Consider the following 20,928-nt stretch of genomic DNA (forward strand, 5'->3'; position numbering starts at 1 on the left):
ATACAGCTGAGATCTTATCAAACAAATTTTATTTGTGCAGATTAAACATATTTCTTGCGTACATCGTCTTTTGTAGGCCGTCGAGACACAGAACATTTTCACTCAAGCAATCCAAACTTCTTTACACCAAACTGGGCAGATACAAGTGTTTTTATGCCTCTCAGTCAACATTCAGCTGTCTGGCAGCTCGTTAACAGCTCTGACCTGTCAAATCATCGTTAACACCAAAACATTCAGCTTACTGGAAAAAGAAGGAGAAATTTTGAGTTTAAAAGTTGACTGTAAAAACTGATTCATGAACATCATTCAAAGCACCGACAGAATGTCATCATGAGCACTTTGCAAAGATTTCTGTTTTTTTCCATTTTGTCCTGATTAAAAAATGAACTACAGTAACTTTTAGTCATTTTTTTTAACCATTCTCATTGACAGATGTTGGTTTAATGAATAGTTCTCAGTGCTTTTCATTAGAAAAATGTGTGCGACATTAATCATTAGCTCATTGTTTTGTATTTGATCCAGTAATCAATGGTCGACCTGATATTGGACCGTGGCTGGTGTCTTTGGCAGATCTGTTCTTGTCTTATGGCTTTATCTGAAGTATGAAACTTTAATTTACTCTGTTCAGAAGTGCTTTCTAAAAGGATTTTGGATCGTTTTGCAGTTGAATGTATTACTGAAGCGTCTGGTGCAGATGAGCCGTCCATCAGCACCAGCAGGGGGCGTCTCTTCTGTTCATCTCCAGCAGGTCGGCCTCCAGCTGCTCTGCCTCGTCTTGGAAGCGCTCGGTGAAGGATTGGATCAAACCTGCTGCACTGCCTTCGTATTCCACCAGCTCGACGTTGTCTCCTGGAAATCAGACATAAAATAAACAAGCACAGGAGTCTACAACTGCCTCTGCACTAAACATAAGGAGTCCCAACAGCAGGGTTAGGTGCAGGTACTCACCGCTGACTCTGGTGTTGGCCTGGACAAACATCTTACGAGCTTCCTTCCTCAGCAGTACCGTCTCGCGTAGACGCAGGAAGTTATGAGCGCCGCTGTCACTGACGGTGGAGTATCCGTCGTAGAGAGCCCGGCCTCCTTCAACATCTGCTGTTGACTTGAGGACCTACGAAATGGTGTAATCAGGTTAACAGTGTTGTCTGTAGAGCTTTTTACAATTCCCCTTTTCAGAAACTGTGTATTCATTTATAGACAAAGTCTAACAGCCACCATGGAGTCATAATTCCTTTTGCCATGTCAATATGAAGGGACAGACAGTCGACAGGTCACTGGGTGATACAGCGGAAACTCAGGCCTCGTCCACAAGTATATTTTTAAAACTATAACTGCAGTATATATTCTCTGTGTAGCTTAGTATTTTAGGACGCACCTGCAGTTTACACAGGAACCTGTGGATGGCGTTCTTGCCCACAGTGTGGATTTTACTTCTGTCCAGTGTGATTCGGGCGTCGGGCTTGCCGTCCTGTCCCGTCACCTCCTCCAGGCCCACCAGGCCCTCCCCGGCCTCCAGCAGAACACGCAGGATCACGAAACGAGCCTGCATGTGAGCCTGAGACACACACACACACACATACATAAGTGTGTCATACACTGTATACATCTCCTGACACTCATATAAACACAGACAGACTTAATATAAGCTATATTATAAAACAACACAGACACATGAAGCCGAGCCAGTCGGGCTGTAAGAGACACAAGATTAATGGTCTGTATGTTGACTCGTCTCGTAAACACTCCTCGCCCAACACTACGTATCTCTAAAGCTCCATATAAATGAGAGGATCATTATTCATATGGAGAACCAGGTTGAATTGTAAAGTTAAGAGTGAGAGACGGCATGTGGTGGAAAAAGAAAAAAAGTCGGAGAGAGTACCTGTCTCCAGCTCTTGCTCTCAGGTGTGTAGAACTCCAGGCCCAACAGTCCGGCTCTGACCATGCTGAGCCAGTTGATGTACACCACATCCTCTGCATCCTGGCCGTCATGGCCAAAAATACTTAAACACACACGAAAACAAAGGTGATGGGGTTAACATGGTCATCATGAAGCTCTACAGTTCAGATCATGTGGGGATAATGTCACTGTTAGTGTCCCTCTTCTTACACAACACTCCTCACTGATTTGCTCAGATTAAACTGGTTATACAAAAATAGACTAACTAGGCCTCCTAAATCTACCTGTAAACAGACAGCTGCCAGCTGATACAAAACTCTATGATTGGAAAATAACATTTTTCTAGTTTTTATTAATTAAGTTTTTGGGCACCAGCACAGGCAGCTGTCTGTTTACAAAAGCTGAAACAAAAATAGCTTCATGATGTCCAGAATAAGAACAACGCTCAGCTCTTTGTCCTCATCCTGTAACTGAGAGTGATGGAAGAGGAGCAGCTCATATCAGCGTCCACTCTGCAGCATGTTCTGTATTTCTGAGCCCCTCAGAAGTCAGTTACCACCCCAACTTCAAACTGTCGAGCAGAATTAGCTGCCACTAAAAAATCCACCTCTATGTTAAACTGACAGAGACACTTGGTGAGTTCAGGTTACAGGAAACACATGGCGCACCTGAGCACTTGGTTTTTGAGACACAGGTAGAGTCCGACACACTCGGCGCGGCATTCTTCATATGAGGAGGCGATCGTGGAGAATTTACTGTCCCATGTCTCGCTGCCTCGATACCAACTGGACACCTGAAAGACAAAGACACACACACACCTTTAGTCTCTTTTACAGACTTTTTTACAGAGTTAAAATCAGGTGTAGAATCTAACAAACTCACTGGCTCTCCGGTCTCTGGATTGATCACCTTGCTCTGGTCAAAGTTGAACTTGCCCTTGTCGTCCTGTTGCAGGAGATGAAACCAAATGAATCCAGATCAGGTTTATCTCCTTACTGATGATTCTTCACTTAAATTACTACACAGGTAATTGTTTTCATGTGACTATAAATGATGTAGTTCAACTCTCTGCTGAAACGAGAGTGTGTGTGACTGACCTGGACAAACAGTTTCCCACTTCCGTGTCCCAGCAGCTCATGGAGTCCGACCTGCACCTCAAAGGAAGGCCCCTTCCACTTGATAAACAAATCCTACCGCAAGAACACACAAACACACAGGGGAATGTATGATTATCAAAGTGTGTGAGAGAGATAAACGCTGGTTTGAAAGAGTCATGAAGCTGCATGTGTTACCTTGTCCTCCTCCTTCAGGAAGGTGAGCTTTTCTTTCTGCGTAGCGTAGGCTACAGCTAGCACGTTGCCTAGCGACACGTTTTTAAAGCCCTCCGACTGTCTGATGTCGTCGTCTACACACAGAAACATTTTACACTCATGTGAACTGTGGGTTTTGATATGAAGTGTGGTTTAAACATCGTCCATGATTCAGTGTACATACAGTTTGGGATGTTGATGCCGGCTGGTATTCCACTCCCAGCGAAGGTGAGGACATCCAGCGAGGTGAAGTCCGGTTTAAGGAAAGTGTCCTTCTCAAACTCCCGGGGCCACGGCAGCTCGGGGAGCAAGACCTCCGCAGAGCCGACCAGTTTGGCAAAACGCTCACTCATGGCCTTGTTCACAACCGCGACGAAACCTGGAGGGCACAATTTATAGACAAAATGTTTCAACCAATTCTGAGGAGAAGACATGAACGTTTCAATGAGCCATCCTTTTCCTAAACTCAAAGTAATCACTGCCAGAATTAAACCCCTGATTCAAAATGACCCACTGGAGTTAAAAGCTGCTGCTGTATCTGCTTAAGCAACTGTTTTAAGAAGCTCATTCACTCTGTTAATTTTCTCCCTTACAAGTCTTCAGGTGTGCACCACAGCAATAAAGCCTGCGGAGGAACACAGCATCACAGCACGCAGGCCAATAAACACGTCAATACGGCTGTTGTTGATCACCGAGGTTGTTACCTTCAAACTCTCCTCTGGATCCAAATGGGTCCCTGTAGCTCTCTATGAAACCTATATAACTGAAAGTAAAGAGCAGAGAGACGGGTTTAAGAGATTATTACAAGAGAGAAGTATTCAAGAATGTTTGGAATTATGCAGGTGTGTAAATTTTATATATCACTCTGGTCCAGTGAACTCACCTCTCAACAATTGGTCCTTTGTCTTTGATCCAGTAGCGCGAGCCTTCTTTATGAGCGTCGATGGAGCCGAAAGTGAAGCTGCGCCTGTACTCCTCCAGCATCTTCCTCTGGTTGTCATTGGCAGCGTACGCCTGAGTAAGTATTTGGAAACAGAGCAAGAATTAAGAAAAAAAAAAAAAAAGAGGAAGTGTTACAGGACAATTGTTTTGAGATTACTGACCTTATGACACGGCTTCTATCTCACCTTCCTCTTTTAAATACTCTTTACATTCACTTTAAGATGCAATTGTGACAAAGTATTCTGCTTCCAATGAGGACACACATAAGACTTCATGTGTTTTCTGTACGTTTTTGCTGTATAGGTTCCCATATTTCCCTCCTTGTTAGTTAAAGTTTTATATTTTGAGTGCCTTTTGATCCTCTGCTTTCTTTTACTTTGACGATTTTTGGTGGTTCTGTTCCTGCAGAGGTTCCAAGCAGCTAATAGAATACAAGCTAAACGCTGACAGTATCCCGCTCCGCATCCCTCGCACTCACCTCTGCTTGTTTGAGAGAGCAGCTGACTTTCTCCATGAGAGAAGCGTAGTCTCCCCTCTTCACAGTGAACTCTTTGTCTTCAAAGCTGAAGCTGCCGCAGCAGGACTCACATTCCCCCTCCACTGCGCAGTCTGTCAAACAGTAAATGTATGTTTCATTGCTGTGTAGCATCAATAACAACATTAGTTACACAAACAAATCTCTGTACATCCATTTGTTTCGTGTGCTGATAAATCTTAATGTTTTTGAGTTCAGATGCATTCTAGATTCTTCATGCCAAATGTGTCACGAGAGCAATATGGTTTCACATCGTATCACGGTTCTTGTGTAAAACTGTAGTTCTGACCTTTCTGCACAGCTGAAGCCAAGCGCACCTCGTAGCAGGCTTTACCTCCATTATCCCTCTTGAACAGGCGGGTGTTGTAAGCAGACAGTTTCTGGAGAAAACAACACGAAGTGCACAGCCAAGAATCAGAAAGAACGGCCATGAAACATCAAAACTTGTGGGAGGGGGAGTGAGAGGAAGAAGAAAAATCAAGTGCAACAAGGGAGAGAACGAGGTGTCAGAATGGAGTCAAGGAAGATTATTACAAGAGACTCAGTAAAGATCAGTGAAGTGATAACATCCATTTTAGTGTGAGTTCAGTTTACCTTTGAGTCAAGGAACTTCTGAGCCAGCTCAGCATCCTCCAGGCAGCAGTTTCCTGAGAAGTAGGTGGTAATTCCCTGAAGACAAGAAAAAGCAGAAAAACTTCATGAGCCATGCATTTTCTCACTGGGGTCACAGGTTTCACAGTTCTGGATCACCTGCAGTGACCTCTGGAAGTTCGGGGTTCAGTGGCCTCCTGCTGACACGAACCAGAGAAATATTTGAGTTTCTTTCTTTGAACATTTTTCGTGCAAATGTAACATCTCAATAATGACAAAAGGGGAAGAGGACAGGAAGAGCACCTCCAGTGAGATTCAGGATCAGAAACAGACACCGACCAGAAAAAATAAAACTTTCCAGCTCAATCCCAAAAACAAGCACCTATGATGCAGAAATGTCAAATCACATTATTACTGTTTTCTAAATTATATAAGATCCCACCTTGTCACCCAGTCCCAGCTGTTTCTGTTTGTCTTCCAGGGAGTAGAGAGGACACGAGCAGCTGTCCCACAGAGCCTCCATCTCGGCAGGCTGCTCCTGGAAGGCCTGGCTGGCCTTCACCAGAGCTTCCAGCTTGTCCTGGACAGACATACCACGAATGTAGACGGCTTATAACAGGCCGCAGCAGCAGCAACGGAGCATCACAGATCATATATAATACATTATCTTGCTAGTTTCTTTAGTTACACTAGTACATTAGAATTTTCACATTTGTGTTAAGTGACACTGACACTAGAAGCCTTCTTACCTTCGGCAGATTTGGGATGAACTTGGTGTCTCCGAAGGACTTGTAGTTTCCCATGTTGGCATACAGACCAGCTGCATACACCAAGAAGGCCTAAACATCACACAAAAAGAAAAATACAGTTTCACACGGTGTCTTACATTACTAATCTCTCTACATATTTGTGGTTATAAAGTGTCAAGACAACACCAAAACAAGCCAGAGACACAAACACTGCACACCTGGTACTCCTCAGCGCTGAGTCCAGCGGCTGTAGCGACCTGTTCCAGCTGTGCAGGCGTCTGCTTCCTGAAAATCTTCTGCAGCAACACAAAGATGTTTGCCGACTCCGGGGAAGTCTGCAGCAGCACTGCCAGACCACCATACCTAAAACAGCATGTGGTTATTTGGTCAGCAGGGTTTCAGTTCAACATGTTCAACCTTTTTTAGTCTTTAAAACACGGAGGAAGTGTCTTTTCACAGCAGTAAGTTCCTTCCTTCAACACCACTTGAACTGAATGTGCGACATCCTGAGATCAGCAACATACCAAGCGGCGCGTGACAGGTAGTGGGCGTACATCTTCTCCTGAGGTGAAAGCAAACGGAAGGCCTCGCCACAGTCGAGCGCAGAGACACCAATGTCATTTGGGAGGTAGTACTGGGAGTCCACCATCTTTACTCTGAGGTTTAATACTGACGATAAGGAACTGATCACAAGTAGGAGAGAGGAGGAGAAAGGGGGGATGGATAAAATAATTAGAAAAGGGGAAACAGATGAAGGTCAGAAAAGGAAGAGAGAATGTGACGAGAAAGAAAATGTGGAAAATGAGGAGATGCACATGAAAGAACAGAGGTTGCAGTGAAATTGGTAGAGTGTGGGATAAAAAGATTAAGTTGGAACTAACAGCATTTTACCGTGAGTTCTGGGAGGTATTTGCACACCTGTCTAAGCTTTCCGCAGGTTAATCAGCATGTGAGCTTGTACAAACACACAAATACTCATTTATAGCAGGTAAACCACTGAACTGGCACTCTAATAATAAAAGCATTCTTGAAAGTCAACATAACTTTGATATATTTTTAGCCTTTCTATTCTTATTTTACTTTGCTTAAACTGTCTTCAAGTACGTTCTACTGAGTGAGTGTTGTTGTTTTTATGTTGCACATATACTGGAAAACAGAGGCTGATTTTTACCAAGTAAAACTGTAATTTTAAGATTATACCAATGGGGTATTCATTGAAAAGGGCTGCCATTAACTCATCATCTGTCAACTGATCTGTAGACAATTTCTACAATTATTTCATCTTTCAACTAACAACCCCAAACATCAAAGATATAATTTAGTAGGATATAAAACTAATAAAAAGCATCACAGCTTGTCTCACACATCATCAACATCTAGTACAGCTTTTATTTCCATATTCTATAAATGATCTTTTCATCTGTTTACTTTTCTTAATCCATTTTGTATTTCTTCTGATGTGATGTTGTCTTCTTACAGTATTTTACCTCTTCATCTGCACTGCTTTAAATTTGACTGTGCCTGTTAAAATATGATGATCTGACCATTTTGTGCTCTTCCTTCTTGTAAAAAAAAAAAACCCCACTAAATTCTTATCTATAACAGGTACACCTACAGTAAAAGGTACCAGATGCTCGTCCCTGAACCTTGAACAAACATCACTGACCATGGCACAGATTCAAGAGGAAACAGTTAACAGAAGACAGTTTTCTGTTTCACTTTTAATTAAAAAAAAATATCTGGAACATTTGTAAGCGCCTGTAAGTTGATAGCAACATGTCGATGTAAGCTGAGCAGCATACTAACAGCAGAACAACACAAAAACTGCGTGTAAGTAACTAAATACTGTAAAAAACGTTTCGTCTTCTGGCTGCTTCAAACAGCTAACTAACGTTAGCTCCTAGCGAGCATGCTAAGAGCATTCACACACGCTGCCACAACTTCTGTAAGATAAACATTAAGTCACACATATTACGGATGCAAACCTCTGTGCATGATAGGACAATATTTAGTACATTTCGAGAGGCGTAAAAGCCGAAACAAACTCAACAGCTTGTTACCTTATTTTCTGCAATAGCTCCGGCGAACGTCAAACTGCAGTCTCACGCTGGTGAACACTTCCTGTGTTCATTCAACGTTAAACCCGCCCCTCGACCAATCAGAGCTCAGAAATCCGTGCCGGATAGAAACGCTAACCAATCACAAAGTGGCTGCGCCGGACTTTTCGGTGCATTTCACGTCCTAATGTCCTGACTAACAAGAGATAAACCCACGACCTCTGAACGTCTCAAACGGGACCAGCAGACCGTAACAACACACACAAAGGATTCATGATACTAATTAATGGTAGAATGACGTATCCATAATTATAGACGATTAATAATTACCTATATTTTGTGACATGCATTTCACGCGACGAGGTGGCCGAGTGGTTAAGGCGATGGACTGCTAATCCATTGTGCTCTGCACGCGTGGGTTCGAATCCCATCCTCGTCGATACCCTTTTCCACAACCGGAGACATTTCCATGTTATTTGGCTCCGGTACACTCTGTTCATTGTTAATAGCTCGCTGCAGGAGGGCCACGCTGCTGGAACATGTGACGAGGTGACACACCACGCTGAGCTCAGGCAGATTTTTACCCACCCAGCTGTCTCCTCCTCCTGGACCCCTCCCCCACACCAAACCTCCCCCTCCTCTCATTATTCTGAAAATTTGGCTTCAGAAATTCACCAGAGTCTTTAATTTTCTTTCACACATATGGATGGAACCATGAAACCACAACCACACATTCTTTCCACCGGTTCGGTTTGACATTATTTTCTCTTAAGCTATATAAGGCGTACAAACCACACAGTGTTTCATCAGTTTATTGGTTTTATTGAATTCTAAAAACATGATGAGAAAGTGAATTATTTACAAGGGTGTGCAACAGAAGGTATTACTTTTTCCTCGATGAATGGGGGAGAGCCAGTCAGCTGTACTAAATCCAAATGATAAGAAAAAATGTTTAACAAACATCTGGGCGTTCAGTGCACGTGTGCGTGCGTACGTGTTTGTTTGGTTTAGCGTTCATGCTTGGGTTTTGCCGTCCCTCCTCTCAGGAGGCGTCGTGGGGAGTATCCAGCGATAGCAGTCTGAGAAGCTGAGGCTCTTGTCCACAGCACAGCTGGTGCAGTAGACGATCCCCAGAGCCAGCATCACTACGAGGAACACACACAGAGGCACCAGCAGGGCCACCAGCAGCCAGCTCTTGTCATGCTTCCGTTTGCCGTCAGCTGATCCCTCTGCTGTGCCGCTGACATCCTCTGGACTGTCCGCCTCAAATCCCTCCCTCGTCCCAGCGGCTGACCCCTTTCCATTCTCAGCTCCCACCCCATCACTGGCTCCTCTACCTCCCGTCTTAGCTTCAGCTTCGTTATCAATTTCGTTACCTGTGCTGTCTCTTTGCGTCGGGGATGGGGCTGTCTGGTATCGCCTCGGTGAGAGGGCATCCCACTGGTTCAGGTGGTTATCCGACCCGTGAGCCATGTCAGGTGAGAGCAAGTCAGGGGCTTCTGTCAGCCAGTCCACGTCAAAGTTAGTCTCAGCTTCAAAGTTTGGGTCCGGGGTGAAAGAGGAGGACCAGGGGATATCATGGCGAGGGTTCAAGTCTGGTATGTGAGCGGAGTCGCTGGGGTCGGGGGTCAGAGTGGAGTATTCTTCGTCGTCAGCTGACGGCTGGCAGGTGAGTCCATCTGACTGCAGGTCGTAGCCATTGTCGCAGTAACACTGGTATCCTCCCATGTAGTTGAGACACTGCTGCTGGCAGGGCGACTCCCCCACACACTCGTCTACATCCACACACTCCCCCTCAGAGCCCAGCTGGTACCCGGGGTTACACAGACATGTGTAGGACCCCACTGTGTTCTCACAAGTGCCTTCACAAGTGCCCTCGTCGTGGCACTCGTCCACGTCCACACACTCGCCCTCGTCATCCTGCTGGTACCCGGGGAAGCAGGTGCAGTGGAAGGTGCCCGGGATGTTGACGCACTGTTGGGGACAAGGTTGCTGTTGACACTCGTCTACGTCAGAACATCTGCGGCCATCTGGACCCATTTGGTACCCCGGGGGGCATGTGCAGCGGATCCCCCGTGACGTCTCCACACAGTCGTACTCGCACCCCATCTCCACACAGACCTCCTTCATGTGGGGCTGGTCGGTGGGACCGGCGGAGTCAGAGGACAGTTCAGGGGAGTCAGTTTCGCTCAGGGGGTCGGGTTTGCAGCTGTAGCCGTCCTCATCTATCATAAAGCCCTCAGAGCAGTAACAGTAGTAGTCTGTGTCTGCATTCTGACAGAACTGCTCACATCCGTGGTCCCCGCTACACCAGTCCTGGTTCTTTGGAGTGGCACCAGACGAGCAGAGCGGGGCGTCCCTGGACCAGCCCACCGTCTCGTCATCTCTCTCCATGCACAGCACCGTCTGCTCAGCTGGACCATCTGGATCCGAGCTGTCTGCAGGGCAGGGTACAGAAGCTACAGACCCGTAGGGCACGTGAGTCAGCAGGGTGCTGACCAGGTGGAACGGGGTGGTGTAGACAGCCGGGCCGCTTCCCTCGGCCTCCAGCGGCGGACACATGCCTTTGTAGTTGTACTGGCAGACGAATCCGTCCAGCGGGAGAGCGCAGGATCCGTCCAGCCACTTGAAGTTGTCGCTGCTCTCCCGCCCACTCTCAGAGGTGTGGACGGTCATGGCCACGCAGCGCGGCGCTGCACAGGTGCCGGGGGCGTCTTCACGGAGCCAGTTGGTGAACTGTCCATCCTGGTCTCCTGTTGGTTCAAAGACAAGGAGCAAGTCAGCGAAGAAGAAATTCAGTTTGATTCTGTTATTTCTTAACTACATGCAATTCCTCTTCTAGTGATTAATTTTCATATTGTTGTGACACGATCACGATTAAAGATGTGCTGATTTCTTTATGTGAATTTATATATTTGTTCAAATGAGCTGATGGAGAGAGTCTCTGCAGTCAGTCTATGCTGTTATCTTCTCCTGGTGTCTTTCTCAACGCGACCACTAGGAGTCACCAAAGTCAGACATGTTCTGGTTCTGCACACACGGGCTTTAAAAACACTGAATTCATCTTTTCTCATATTTTTGTGGCAATAGTTTTCCAGTGGTAAGATATGAGTCAGTTACCCTTCTATGTTCACCTCCTACTGCCACGTTTAAAAGCTGACTTGTTAAAGTTATATGAGCTGAAAAGTTTTAAAAACTTTAAATTATTTGTCTACTCTACTTGGTAATTTATAGGTAATTGGTTTTCTTTAAATAAAGTTACATATATCTGTAGGCATCATTATTGTACCTATGAATACAATAAGTCATACAGATTCACTGCCGTACCACCAGACTACAGAGCAGCTTCTTTTCATTAAAAGTTTGTATAGTTTTTAGTTTTTTTGTGTCTCATAGGGAACTAAAACTGGAGTTTTGTGACACAGTCGTTAGTTGAATGATGAACTAACTATTCTTGAAACCAGGACGTTATTTTCCCGAAAGACACACTGATTCTATTCTACTTCGTATTCGTTTTAAGTTTTGAGAATGAAAGGGAAGAAAACTCTAAATCAAACTTTAGCTCAATAAAACCCAAACTGCTAAATACCACGAGGGATAAGTGAGAAAACATGTTTATTTTATAATCATGGTAAGCCAACTCTTTAAATCATGGCCGATGGAACAAAAGCAGCACGTAACTCTCGACAACGTAAAGTCTTTTTTTAACTGAAAACCGTGGCAGACACTCCGAGTGATAAAAAGCCCATCTGGTTTTTAGCAGGCGACGTTTGTGTAATGGCTAAATCAGGTTGAGGGGTGGCTGTGAGGTCAAGAGGGGGGACTGAACTTCCCCCCGTCGCGCCAGCTCCGTCTCTGCGAAACAAAAGAAGTTAATGTAATAACCATCCAGGCGGTGCAGAGAGGCGAGGCTGAGGGCCACACAGCAGTCCAACACATTCATCTCTCTGTGATTCACAAGTTCAATACAGTACCTGATACGACATGTACTTATATTTTATGCAATGTGTTTGTGAATGTAGTAACACTGGTTGTTAATGAAAGTCTACTGTTGTGTCAGATGTTTAATTAATCCATAAAGTTAAATCGGCCTTAATCCCAGTTTAGTTGTGTGTGTGTTAGGCTACAAACGCTGCCAGAACCAATTTAGTCAAGTAGGTAATTAACTGACAAATGGATCTTTAAACAGATTTAGCTGAAGTCACAGTGACTCAGACTTTTTCCATTAGATCACAGTCAGTGATCTTTAACAGCAGACTGGCGGAGGGACGCCTGGATGTTTAACTGTAAGAATAATTGCAGTTATGTACCTTGTTTCCCTAAATTGGGGCAATTTGGTCTGACTCACTTCTTAAAATCAAATCAAGTGTCTGATGTGGTGATGATGTCAATATGTGGAACAATGAAGGGAGACTTTGCCTGTGACCCAGACGAATCCTCTGAGGGGTCTGGTGGATGAGCACTGGCGTGGAGGTCTGTGCAGCCCGATCCAGAGGCGAAGCCTGGACCTGGCACCCTGCGCCTCGATAGCCGACAGGAGCTCGTGGACCACACCCGCTGCCTCGTGGGTATGCATGGTTGCCAGGGTCCCACCTCGCTCCCTGCAGCTCCGCCCAGCCTCCCTGAAGGATCTCTTCTGGAGGAAGACGCTGTAGCATCCATCCTGGTGGCAGAGAGCGTCTCTCTCGGCCAGCTGAGCTCTGGCTGCTGGCTGCTCCCCCTCCGCCTCCTTCAGCCTCTGGCCGCCGCTCTCAGGAGCCAGACAGACCATCAGCAGCCACAGGACACACAGGAGACTCATGCTGCTGCAGCTGCTGCTGCTGCTGCTGCTGCTGCTGGCGCTCTTTTTCATCCTCCACCAAGACATGAGGTCAAAACTAGGCCAACATTCAAATGAGTACCAGAACCTTACTGTCGGAATAAATAACCCGATGAAGGGAAGAACTCGCCTCTCAAACAAAACACTTGCAGCTTGCCAGACTTGTTGCTGTTTTCTGTCCTGTTAGTGGATTTAAATAAATTATGATGTCTAATTATATAGAGCCTTTTATTTGGAGAAATCTGAAGCAGATGAATCCAGAACTCACATTAGATTTACCGCGAGCTGCTCAAGAACTCAAACAGCCCTGCAGTGCAGAATTAGTCAAACTCCATTCATATGCAGACTGTTGAATTTCAACAGATCCTATGTGAAACCAGCAGAAACCAACACAGTCCAGTGGAATCCCCTAGTTGAGTCCAGCACAGTCCAAATTAAAGTCCAGAGGAGCACCGGTAGAGTCCAGGGTTCAGCTAAGTCCAGAAGAGTCCAATAGAGTCCATAAATGAGTCTGATGAGTTTCAGTGACAGAACCGCTCTCCTGTATCTGATCCTGCTGGGGCTCGCTCGCCTCTGCAAAGTTGGCTTTCTGACTGAACCTCAGAAAGAGGGAGAGAGATGGGGGAGGGTGGAATGGGGGGGGGGGGGAGGCTACGTAGAGGAAAAAGAATTGTGTGTTTTTGGAAGAGGGGGCTGGTGAAGTGTGTGAGTGTATAAGGGAAGGCTGGAGGGACTGACGGGCCGGGGAGGGCTGCAGAGCCGAGAAACCCTCAGAGAGTTATGAAAACCATACGGCACCGTTCTGTCCCCCCATCTCGCCTATGGCTTCAGACGCACACACACACACACACTCATGCACACACACTCATGCACACACACATCCTTCAAGCGCTGCACAGCATCCACAGGAGTGGAAAGTGTTTGTCAGCTCTGTGAGATGCAGAGATCTCCTCCTCCTCCTCCTCCTCCTCCTCCTCCTCCTCCTCCTCTTTTTTCTCTTCCACCTTGAAAATGTCTCCTGATTTCTCTCAGCCTCTCGTTATTTTTGTCTCTTCATCATCTGTCCTGATCCCGCTCTTTGCTCTCATTGTTTCTGCCACACTAGCTACATTGAAAGCATTTCAGTTTGGAGCAGTAGTACCTGCTGACCTGGTCGTGCAGGAGTTCATTCTTACTCTCTTGTACAATAACTTCACGTGGGCACAGATGTCGAGGCGTAAGTGCTCCTCAGTGTGTATGTGGCGACCACTCGGGGGCATATGGAGGAGAGGAAACAGGAAATGCCAGATGTGCATCAGCCTGACCTCTCGGTAGCTGAAGGGGAGCCGGGGTGTAGACTCGGGGTACCTCCGCCGCCGTCACATGATCCGTCCGCCATGAGCGAGGCGAGCTTTGGATTTTTCCAAAGAAAAATAAGGATCATTTTTCTTTTTCCCCCACTTGTAACTGAAGCCAGTAGCTGTGATTCTGAGATGTTGGACATTTTAAAGGACAAACAAATGGGCAAAGCATGTAAATCAAGGTCTGCCACACACACTCACACACACACAAGCTGAATTATTAACAATCTAAACACAAAAGTGGGAAAGTGCTCCTGCAAACAATAACCGTCCGTATAAACATTCATCACGTTTCCTCAGTGGAAAGTGTGACTTGCCACAACAACACACTCTTTGGCAGCTTGACGTCGTTATCGCACGCTGCAGATTTCGGCGGAACGGCTGTTTAACGCAAAATTAAAAGTGACAGCGACGTCTCGGCAGCTGTGGCTCCTCTGCACGGGATGATGGGATGGAAAAGTCTCGCTGCATCAGTTGCTGGACGCTTCAGTGTGCGATGGTGCATATGTTCTCTGTACGTATGGCAGATGAGTCGGCTGGCTCTGAGCCCTGTTGGTTTTGGCAGACAGAATATATACAGTATAACTATTCAGCTGTCGTTTCCAGTTATGTAACACGCGTCAGAAGCAGAGGGAGGACAAACATAAAACCTCAGGATCCTGGAGAACCTAAAGAGCCTTTTGGTCTTGTTCCCCCACCCCCTTTCTCCTCCTCCTGTCTTCTTCTGAGTTTCTTTTTCTTGGACTACCCCCATCCTCCTCTCTCTCCCTTTTCCTTATTATTCTTTCATCCCCCCTCCTCTCTTGCTTACATCCTCTCTCTCTCCTCTCTCTGCTTATCTTCTCCTTGCTACTTGCCTTTCCCCCTTCTTCTCTTTAAGTCTAATTATCTGGCCTCCAAAGTCAGCAATCTCTTTCCCAGAACACCATCCCCTACCCCAGAACTCCCACTCTCGCTCTGTTTATTCTATCATTCCGGCCTGTTAGACTCCTCCCCCTGCACAGACGGCCACGCCCCCCAGAGACGCATACCACAAATGTAATTGATAGAACAGACAGAAGTTCTCCTTTCCATAGTCCTGCACTCCCAATTCCCCTCTTTCACATTAATGTACTTACAGTACCTCAAAGCTGCTCTATCTCCCAACCCGAAGACCTCTAATGGAACATACAGACGTCTTGATTTCTGTCTCCCTGCCTCCTAGGTCACAGCCTGCCATCTACCTCCTTGACTCCTAGCCACTTGCCACATATCATGACTGGCTCTGATTCATTCTCAGCTCCCAGCTTCCATGCAAGCTGAACAGAACCCTCCAGCACCAGAGCCTCTATCCATTTCACTGCGACCGCATATTTGCAGAGCAGACTTTTTCTGGATGTGATGTTCTTCTGTGGCCACCAAAGCTTTGGTATCCGGATTAAAAGCACACGTTTCCCCTCACTCAGAGAATATGTGCCCTGACTTTAATGATGAATAATGGAGCTCGGTTCTGCCAGAGAAGAACCGGATCGTAACAGACGTCTTCTCCTGAACGCAAAGTGACAGAAATGTTGTACAATCCAGGCGCTGCGCATCGCTGCTTCGCTTGACTCGATGTAAATCCTCTGAAGTGAGACACTGGAAAGAGTCGGGGTGCGTTCCCACTCACTTACTTTCTCTTTTTTACTTTTATAATGTACTGCAGCTGTCCTTTCAAAGTACATACTACTGCTTTGACCGTCTTGCTCCAAATCCATCGCAGCTCCCTGCTGGAAAAACCAGCATAGACCAGCATATGTTGTGTTTTGGTGCTAGATTATGTTGGTTTTTCCAGCAGGGCTCACAGCCTTAGCATGAAAACAACGAATGTTGTACCTAAATACGTCTAACACTAAATATTCTGACAGCATGGGGTGTTAGAACGAAGACGAGAATGAAACGTCTCAAGAAAACAGAGTCTATAGCCATGCTAGCATCTCTGTCAGGTGCTAGCCTACTAAGACACAGCATTGCTTTTAGCTAAACGCTCACATCTAAATACAAACATTAGCATGCTAACATGGTTTCACTGACAGTCATTAACAGGCTCAGCAGGGAAATATTTACCATGTTCACCATCATCTTTGTTTTGTGTGTTAGCATGCTAACATTTGCTAGCACTAAACACAAATGTGCTTTCTGTTGAGGTGAGTTCAGGAGCCTCACAGCCTGGGAAACATCAGCACTCAGCTCAACATACATGTGGTCTAAAATAGACTGAAGTACTCACTCGTTATGTAGTTGTTTTAAATGCTTGTTCCCTGGTTAAGAGAACTGTTAGCTCGTGGCTAAGGAAGCTTTCACACTGGCTCATCCCAAACCCCGACTGAAGCAGAGGACTCGTGACAACAGACCGTTAACTCACAGCTAATTATTGGGCAGTGTGAATCAAATAGTGCTGAGCTGAGCTTAAACCTGGGAAACAATCTGTGAGAAAAGGGGCTCAGTTACCCCTCAGTTAGCACTTAGCCAGGGGCTAAAGATGTGATGTAGCTCTAATGTTGGATCACAGCTGAGGACGTCACTGTAAAAAGTACTCAAAAGTCATTATTTACTAAAAGCAGAGATAATAAGTGAAAATATTAGTGCCAGTGGGTCGAACTGAATGAAAGTCTCTCACGTGAAATCTTCTTCAGTAAAGTAATGAAGAAGTTCAAGAATGTGAACAAATAAATGTAGTGAGTAAAATGTGAACATGTTAGTACAAAACGTGGTGAAGTGAAAGTATAAAGCAGCAGAACATGTAGATACTCAAGTCTGAGTCACTGGACGTGCAGACAGTGAGCAAATTTGTTGAGATGAATCACTGAGGGACTTAACTTATCTTTATTATTGTTATTGAAAATACATTTATTAATCTACAGTATGTGAACTCAAACCTGAATCACGTGTCTGTGCAGGACCGGCAGTCTGGAAACTAACACATTTTACTAGTGTCACACGCTTCTCTGCCTCTGCTTTTTATAATTAAAATGTTTTGTTGACTTTGTTTCTAAATTAAAGCTGCAACTGGCCACGACATCACTGATGTCAGAGACGCTGCGCTGTTATTTCCTGCTTGTCTCGGGTCATTCAGAGCGATTGAAGCGCTCGCACCGTATCAAATACAGCAGGAGGACACGTCAGTCGTTCATTTTTCCCGACCGCTGGTGTCCTATGTCCCACACACACACACACACACACACACACACACACACACACACACACACACGCTGAAGCAATTAGCTGCGGCCTTGTGGTTAAATAATGGAGTGCAGGCATTTCTGGTGATTTCTGTGGAGTGGAGGAAAAAGACGATACTTTTATCCACTTCTTCTACGAGGTCCATGTGTCTCATCTCCACCAGCAGACACGAATGCTCTCCTTCCACACCCGGACTGTCAACAGAGCCTCACCACAAATATCTGAGCACACTCGGGTCACTATCATATGGTTGTGCCCAGAGGGAATAGTTCAGTCGACTGGTACTCGAGCCGTCAGCCTAAAGAGTTTGGAAAATAGCCGCAAGCTAGTTGTCGCGACAGTTTTCTTCAGACCAGGTGACCTTTGTTAACCTTTTCTTAACCTCGGCGTAGTTTACTGAGCTCACTTTTCAGCCGTGTTCTCATTCTTTCATGCTCAGTTTCACTCATGTTCACACCTGGGAGCAGCCCAGTGCAAACACAGCCTCCTACTGTTCGCCGCTGATTAGCTCCAGTGGAACAAGATTTTCAGATTGTGAGCTGGAAGCCACCAGGACGGGGGTGAGCGCCTGGAAAATCTAATTTGTAGTTTTATCTTCTTAACTTGGCTGAAAAACAAGTTGCAAGTTGCTCTCATTTAGTAGAAAATTCTTTAAAGGTGCACTTGAGAGAGAAGCTGTAATCAGACGAGAGGAGACGTCTGATTTATGTCCAAACAAACGAAATAAACAAACTTGCTTTGTTTCCATGACTGAACAAACAAACTGACCCTAAAGGACGACACAGTTTATACTGTTTCACTGTGTTTACATGTGGCGGACCCTGCCACCTTTTCTACCTTTAAACAGTGTCCTGGAGACCTCATTGTCCTCTGAGAGCAGCTTGTTTATTCTCTGATATAAAGTTTGTATAATTACCTCATTAATATTGTAAATACTAAAAGACCGAGTGTGAATTTCTTCTCCAAAATGACGCAGTGTCCCTTTAAAGTGCCGTGTGAACAGCTGCTACTGAACGTGTCAGAAGTCATATGGCAAGTTTTTCAGACAAACATGGCTGCTGGTGGAAACTGCAGTGACAGAGCTCCCTCCATCCAAAAACACATTTTTTAAGAAGAAGAAGAAAAAAGGATGATGCATGACCAGCCAAAGCTCGGATGACACACACGAACCATCGTCTGGAGTTTTGCATGAAGAATCACACACGAACAAACAAACTTCAGACAAACTGAGGACGAAAAAAGTGTTCGAAAAAAAAAAAACTGCTGAGAGGCAAGAAAGAGAAGAGAGAGATGGAGGGAGAGCGCCGAGAGACGACAGATTATTCCTTTACCAGATGATAGGCTCAGCTTTTCCATCGACACACACACACACACACACACACACACACATCTTACAGTTCTTTGTAGTGTCTTCCATGATGCAGTCATATTTCTCCAGACGTGTGTGTGTGTGCAGCAGTAAATGCATTAACAATGGACTCCACAACAAAGGGACGCGAGACAAAGACCCAGATTCAGACCCACCACCCGTCTGCCTTCTCGCTGCACCGTTTCCTCCTCCTCAAGTTCAAACTTTACTTTTTTTTTTTTTTTTTAGCCCACATCCCTCGTGTGACCGGCCTCGTGCCTCGCAGGAAAAAAAAAAACCCAACCTGAAAAAGAAAACAGCAGAGAAACAGTAAAACTACCTGACTCAGCGTCAGTAACAGGATGTAAATCATCCTCTGACCACAATGCTGAAATCTTCTGCAGACCAGCTTTGTGCAGGGAAGTTGTATAACAGCCTGATGCTGCTGTCTTCATTTCATATTTCCCCACCGCGAGGCCGAGGTCGCCCGGTGCTCTCGGAAGGTGGTCGCCAAAATTGCAGGTCGTTAGACTCAAATGTAATTCGCAGGGAGAAACATCAGGGAGGTAAAACAGTTTTATTCTTGCAAAAGCTGCCGTCAGGCTCGATCCAAATCCCCGAACTCTCAGCGGCCCGCAGCTGAAAACTGTGTCGTACTGGAACGACCCCAAGTATGACTGAGTGGAGACGCATGAGAGCGAAGCACGATGACAAATCAGCCGTCGATCCTCGAATATAGAGCGATGTGAAAACACCCCCTCCTTCATCTCTTTAATCTCTCTTCCAACATTTGACAGAATGCTGAACAGAACATAAACCCGAGTGTGCGACCAGAGGAGGCTGTTACACACTCAGCACACTCCGGTCCGTAGACACAACAAGTTCAACACAACAAGTTCAACAGATACAGTCAGTAGCTCGATAAGACAAGAAAAAAGAAGTAAACTGCTAGCCTGGATTAGCCTGGAGCTCCTCTGCAGCTCGCTAACCTGTTGTTGTCGCAGTGCATTGTGGGTCTAACCTGCCATGTTGGAGGTGTTGTATACACATAGTTGTCAGGTTAGACACTTTTGCTTTTGCTTTTGACATAACAAAATATACACGTTGTGTGTGTGCGTATTAATATGATGGCAAGATCCAGTAACCCTGGAGACTAAAGCAACATTATGTAGAAATTGGCACTTTGTGCACTTTGGGCACCCACAGTTTGTGAGAGGCCCCTGTCTCTATTCTTCATGCTAAGCTAAGCTAACAGCCTACTCAGTGGAATTCTCAGCGAGAAAGAAAGAAAAGAAAAGAGAGTGAATCCCACAACAATCCAGTTTCTTTCATTTTTTATCAAGACCAGAGTTTAAAAACGAGCCACATGTACAAATATGGAGACCAGACGTTCGTTAATGTGAATCTACTTTTGTTCCCTGGTGTTGTGTTGCAGAGAAAAGATGTCTATAATTAGCTCATCTGTCCCGGCTCATAAATCTTAACAGTCTGCCGCGACCTTTCACCTCTCAGTCCTGAAGCTTCAGTGTTTCCACCGACCCTGAACCTCCTCTGTCAGCTCCACTACTCCACATTCTGGTTTTCCTCGGGGACGCACTAACGTTTCCCCGCCGATCCTCCCCCTCCACATTTCATTTACTCTTCTTCTTCTTCTTCTTCTTCTTCTTCTCTTGTTGCTTCTGGCTTCTGACTTCCTTTTCTCACCACTCAGACTCTCATCGTCTGAACAAAGCGACTTTACGTAACTGTCCCTCTGCACTTCGGTTGTTTTTGTGTGTTTGTTGGCTTCTGTGTCTGTGTTGTCTGTCTGCACATGTGTCTGTCTCCTCGGCCGCCTTCCCTCTTCACTCATTCACTTTCACAGATCATCTGTTTTTCTGTGACACACACACACACACACACACACACACACACACACACACACACACACACACACACACAGAGCTCTCTCACTTGTACTGGTGTTGCGTTTCAATACAGTAGGAAATATTTTCAACCATGCAGGAAATGTCTGAAGTGCTAGAATGGTTATTTTCTCATGCGCGCACACACACACACACACACACACACACACACACACACACACACACACACACACACACACACTCTCACTTTGTATAAAAATAGTCTTTTTAT

At 45.5% G+C, this 20,928-nt stretch overlaps 2 protein-coding genes and 1 non-coding gene across 3 annotated transcripts; 1 reads left to right on the forward strand and 2 right to left on the reverse strand.

The window, feature by feature from the left end:
- Window positions 1-12: 12 nt before the first annotated feature.
- dpp3 (dipeptidyl-peptidase 3) lies at window positions 13-8,241 on the reverse strand. Its single transcript, XM_037118698.1, has 19 exons — window positions 8,088-8,241; window positions 6,552-6,710; window positions 6,246-6,390; window positions 6,028-6,117; window positions 5,721-5,858; window positions 5,282-5,356; window positions 4,977-5,067; window positions 4,631-4,761; window positions 4,094-4,224; window positions 3,915-3,973; window positions 3,395-3,589; window positions 3,193-3,305; window positions 2,998-3,090; window positions 2,783-2,845; window positions 2,569-2,693; window positions 1,883-2,003; window positions 1,376-1,555; window positions 949-1,111; window positions 13-849 (listed from the first exon to the last, which is right to left on the reverse strand). The coding sequence occupies exons 2-19, from the start codon at window positions 6,674-6,676 to the stop codon at window positions 707-709; spliced, it is 2,181 nt and encodes a 726-aa protein (XP_036974593.1). The 5' UTR covers window positions 6,677-6,710; window positions 8,088-8,241; the 3' UTR covers window positions 13-706.
- A 200-nt stretch (window positions 8,242-8,441) lies between these two features.
- trnas-gcu lies at window positions 8,442-8,523 on the forward strand. The gene has a single exon. It is a non-coding gene; the product is annotated as a tRNA-Ser (tRNA).
- Window positions 8,524-8,890: 367 nt separating this feature from the next.
- On the reverse strand, window positions 8,891-13,502 carry LOC119030814 (endosialin-like). Its single transcript, XM_037118697.1, has 2 exons — window positions 12,504-13,502; window positions 8,891-10,837 (listed from the first exon to the last, which is right to left on the reverse strand). Exons 1-2 carry the CDS (start codon window positions 12,949-12,951, stop codon window positions 9,099-9,101), a joined length of 2,187 nt encoding a protein of 728 aa, XP_036974592.1. The 5' UTR covers window positions 12,952-13,502; the 3' UTR covers window positions 8,891-9,098.
- Between the last annotated feature and the right edge of the window lie 7,426 nt (window positions 13,503-20,928).

This window comes from Acanthopagrus latus, chromosome 13 (genome assembly GCF_904848185.1).
Source record: "Acanthopagrus latus isolate v.2019 chromosome 13, fAcaLat1.1, whole genome shotgun sequence".
NCBI classification, from domain to species: domain Eukaryota; kingdom Metazoa; phylum Chordata; class Actinopteri; order Spariformes; family Sparidae; genus Acanthopagrus; species Acanthopagrus latus.

Excerpts from the sequence above, each read along its gene's own strand:
- dpp3 (XM_037118698.1), bottom strand. The coding sequence starts at position 6,676 with ATGGTGGACTCCCAGTACTACCTCCCAAATGACATTGGTGTCTCTGCG. Across the intron at positions 5,859-6,027 it reads TCATCCCAAATCTGCCGAAG|GACAAGCTGGAAGCTCTGGT; the intron begins GTAAGAAGGCTT and ends ATGTCTGTCCAG. Across the intron at positions 2,694-2,782 it reads ATCCAGAGACCGGAGAGCCA|GTGTCCAGTTGGTATCGAGG; the intron begins GTGAGTTTGTTA and ends TTTGTCTTTCAG.
- LOC119030814 (XM_037118697.1), bottom strand. The coding sequence starts at position 12,951 with ATGTCTTGGTGGAGGATGAAAAAGAGCGCCAGCAGCAGCAGCAGCAGC. Across the intron at positions 10,838-12,503 it reads AGGATTCGTCTGGGTCACAG|GAGACCAGGATGGACAGTTC; the intron begins GCAAAGTCTCCC and ends TTGAACCAACAG.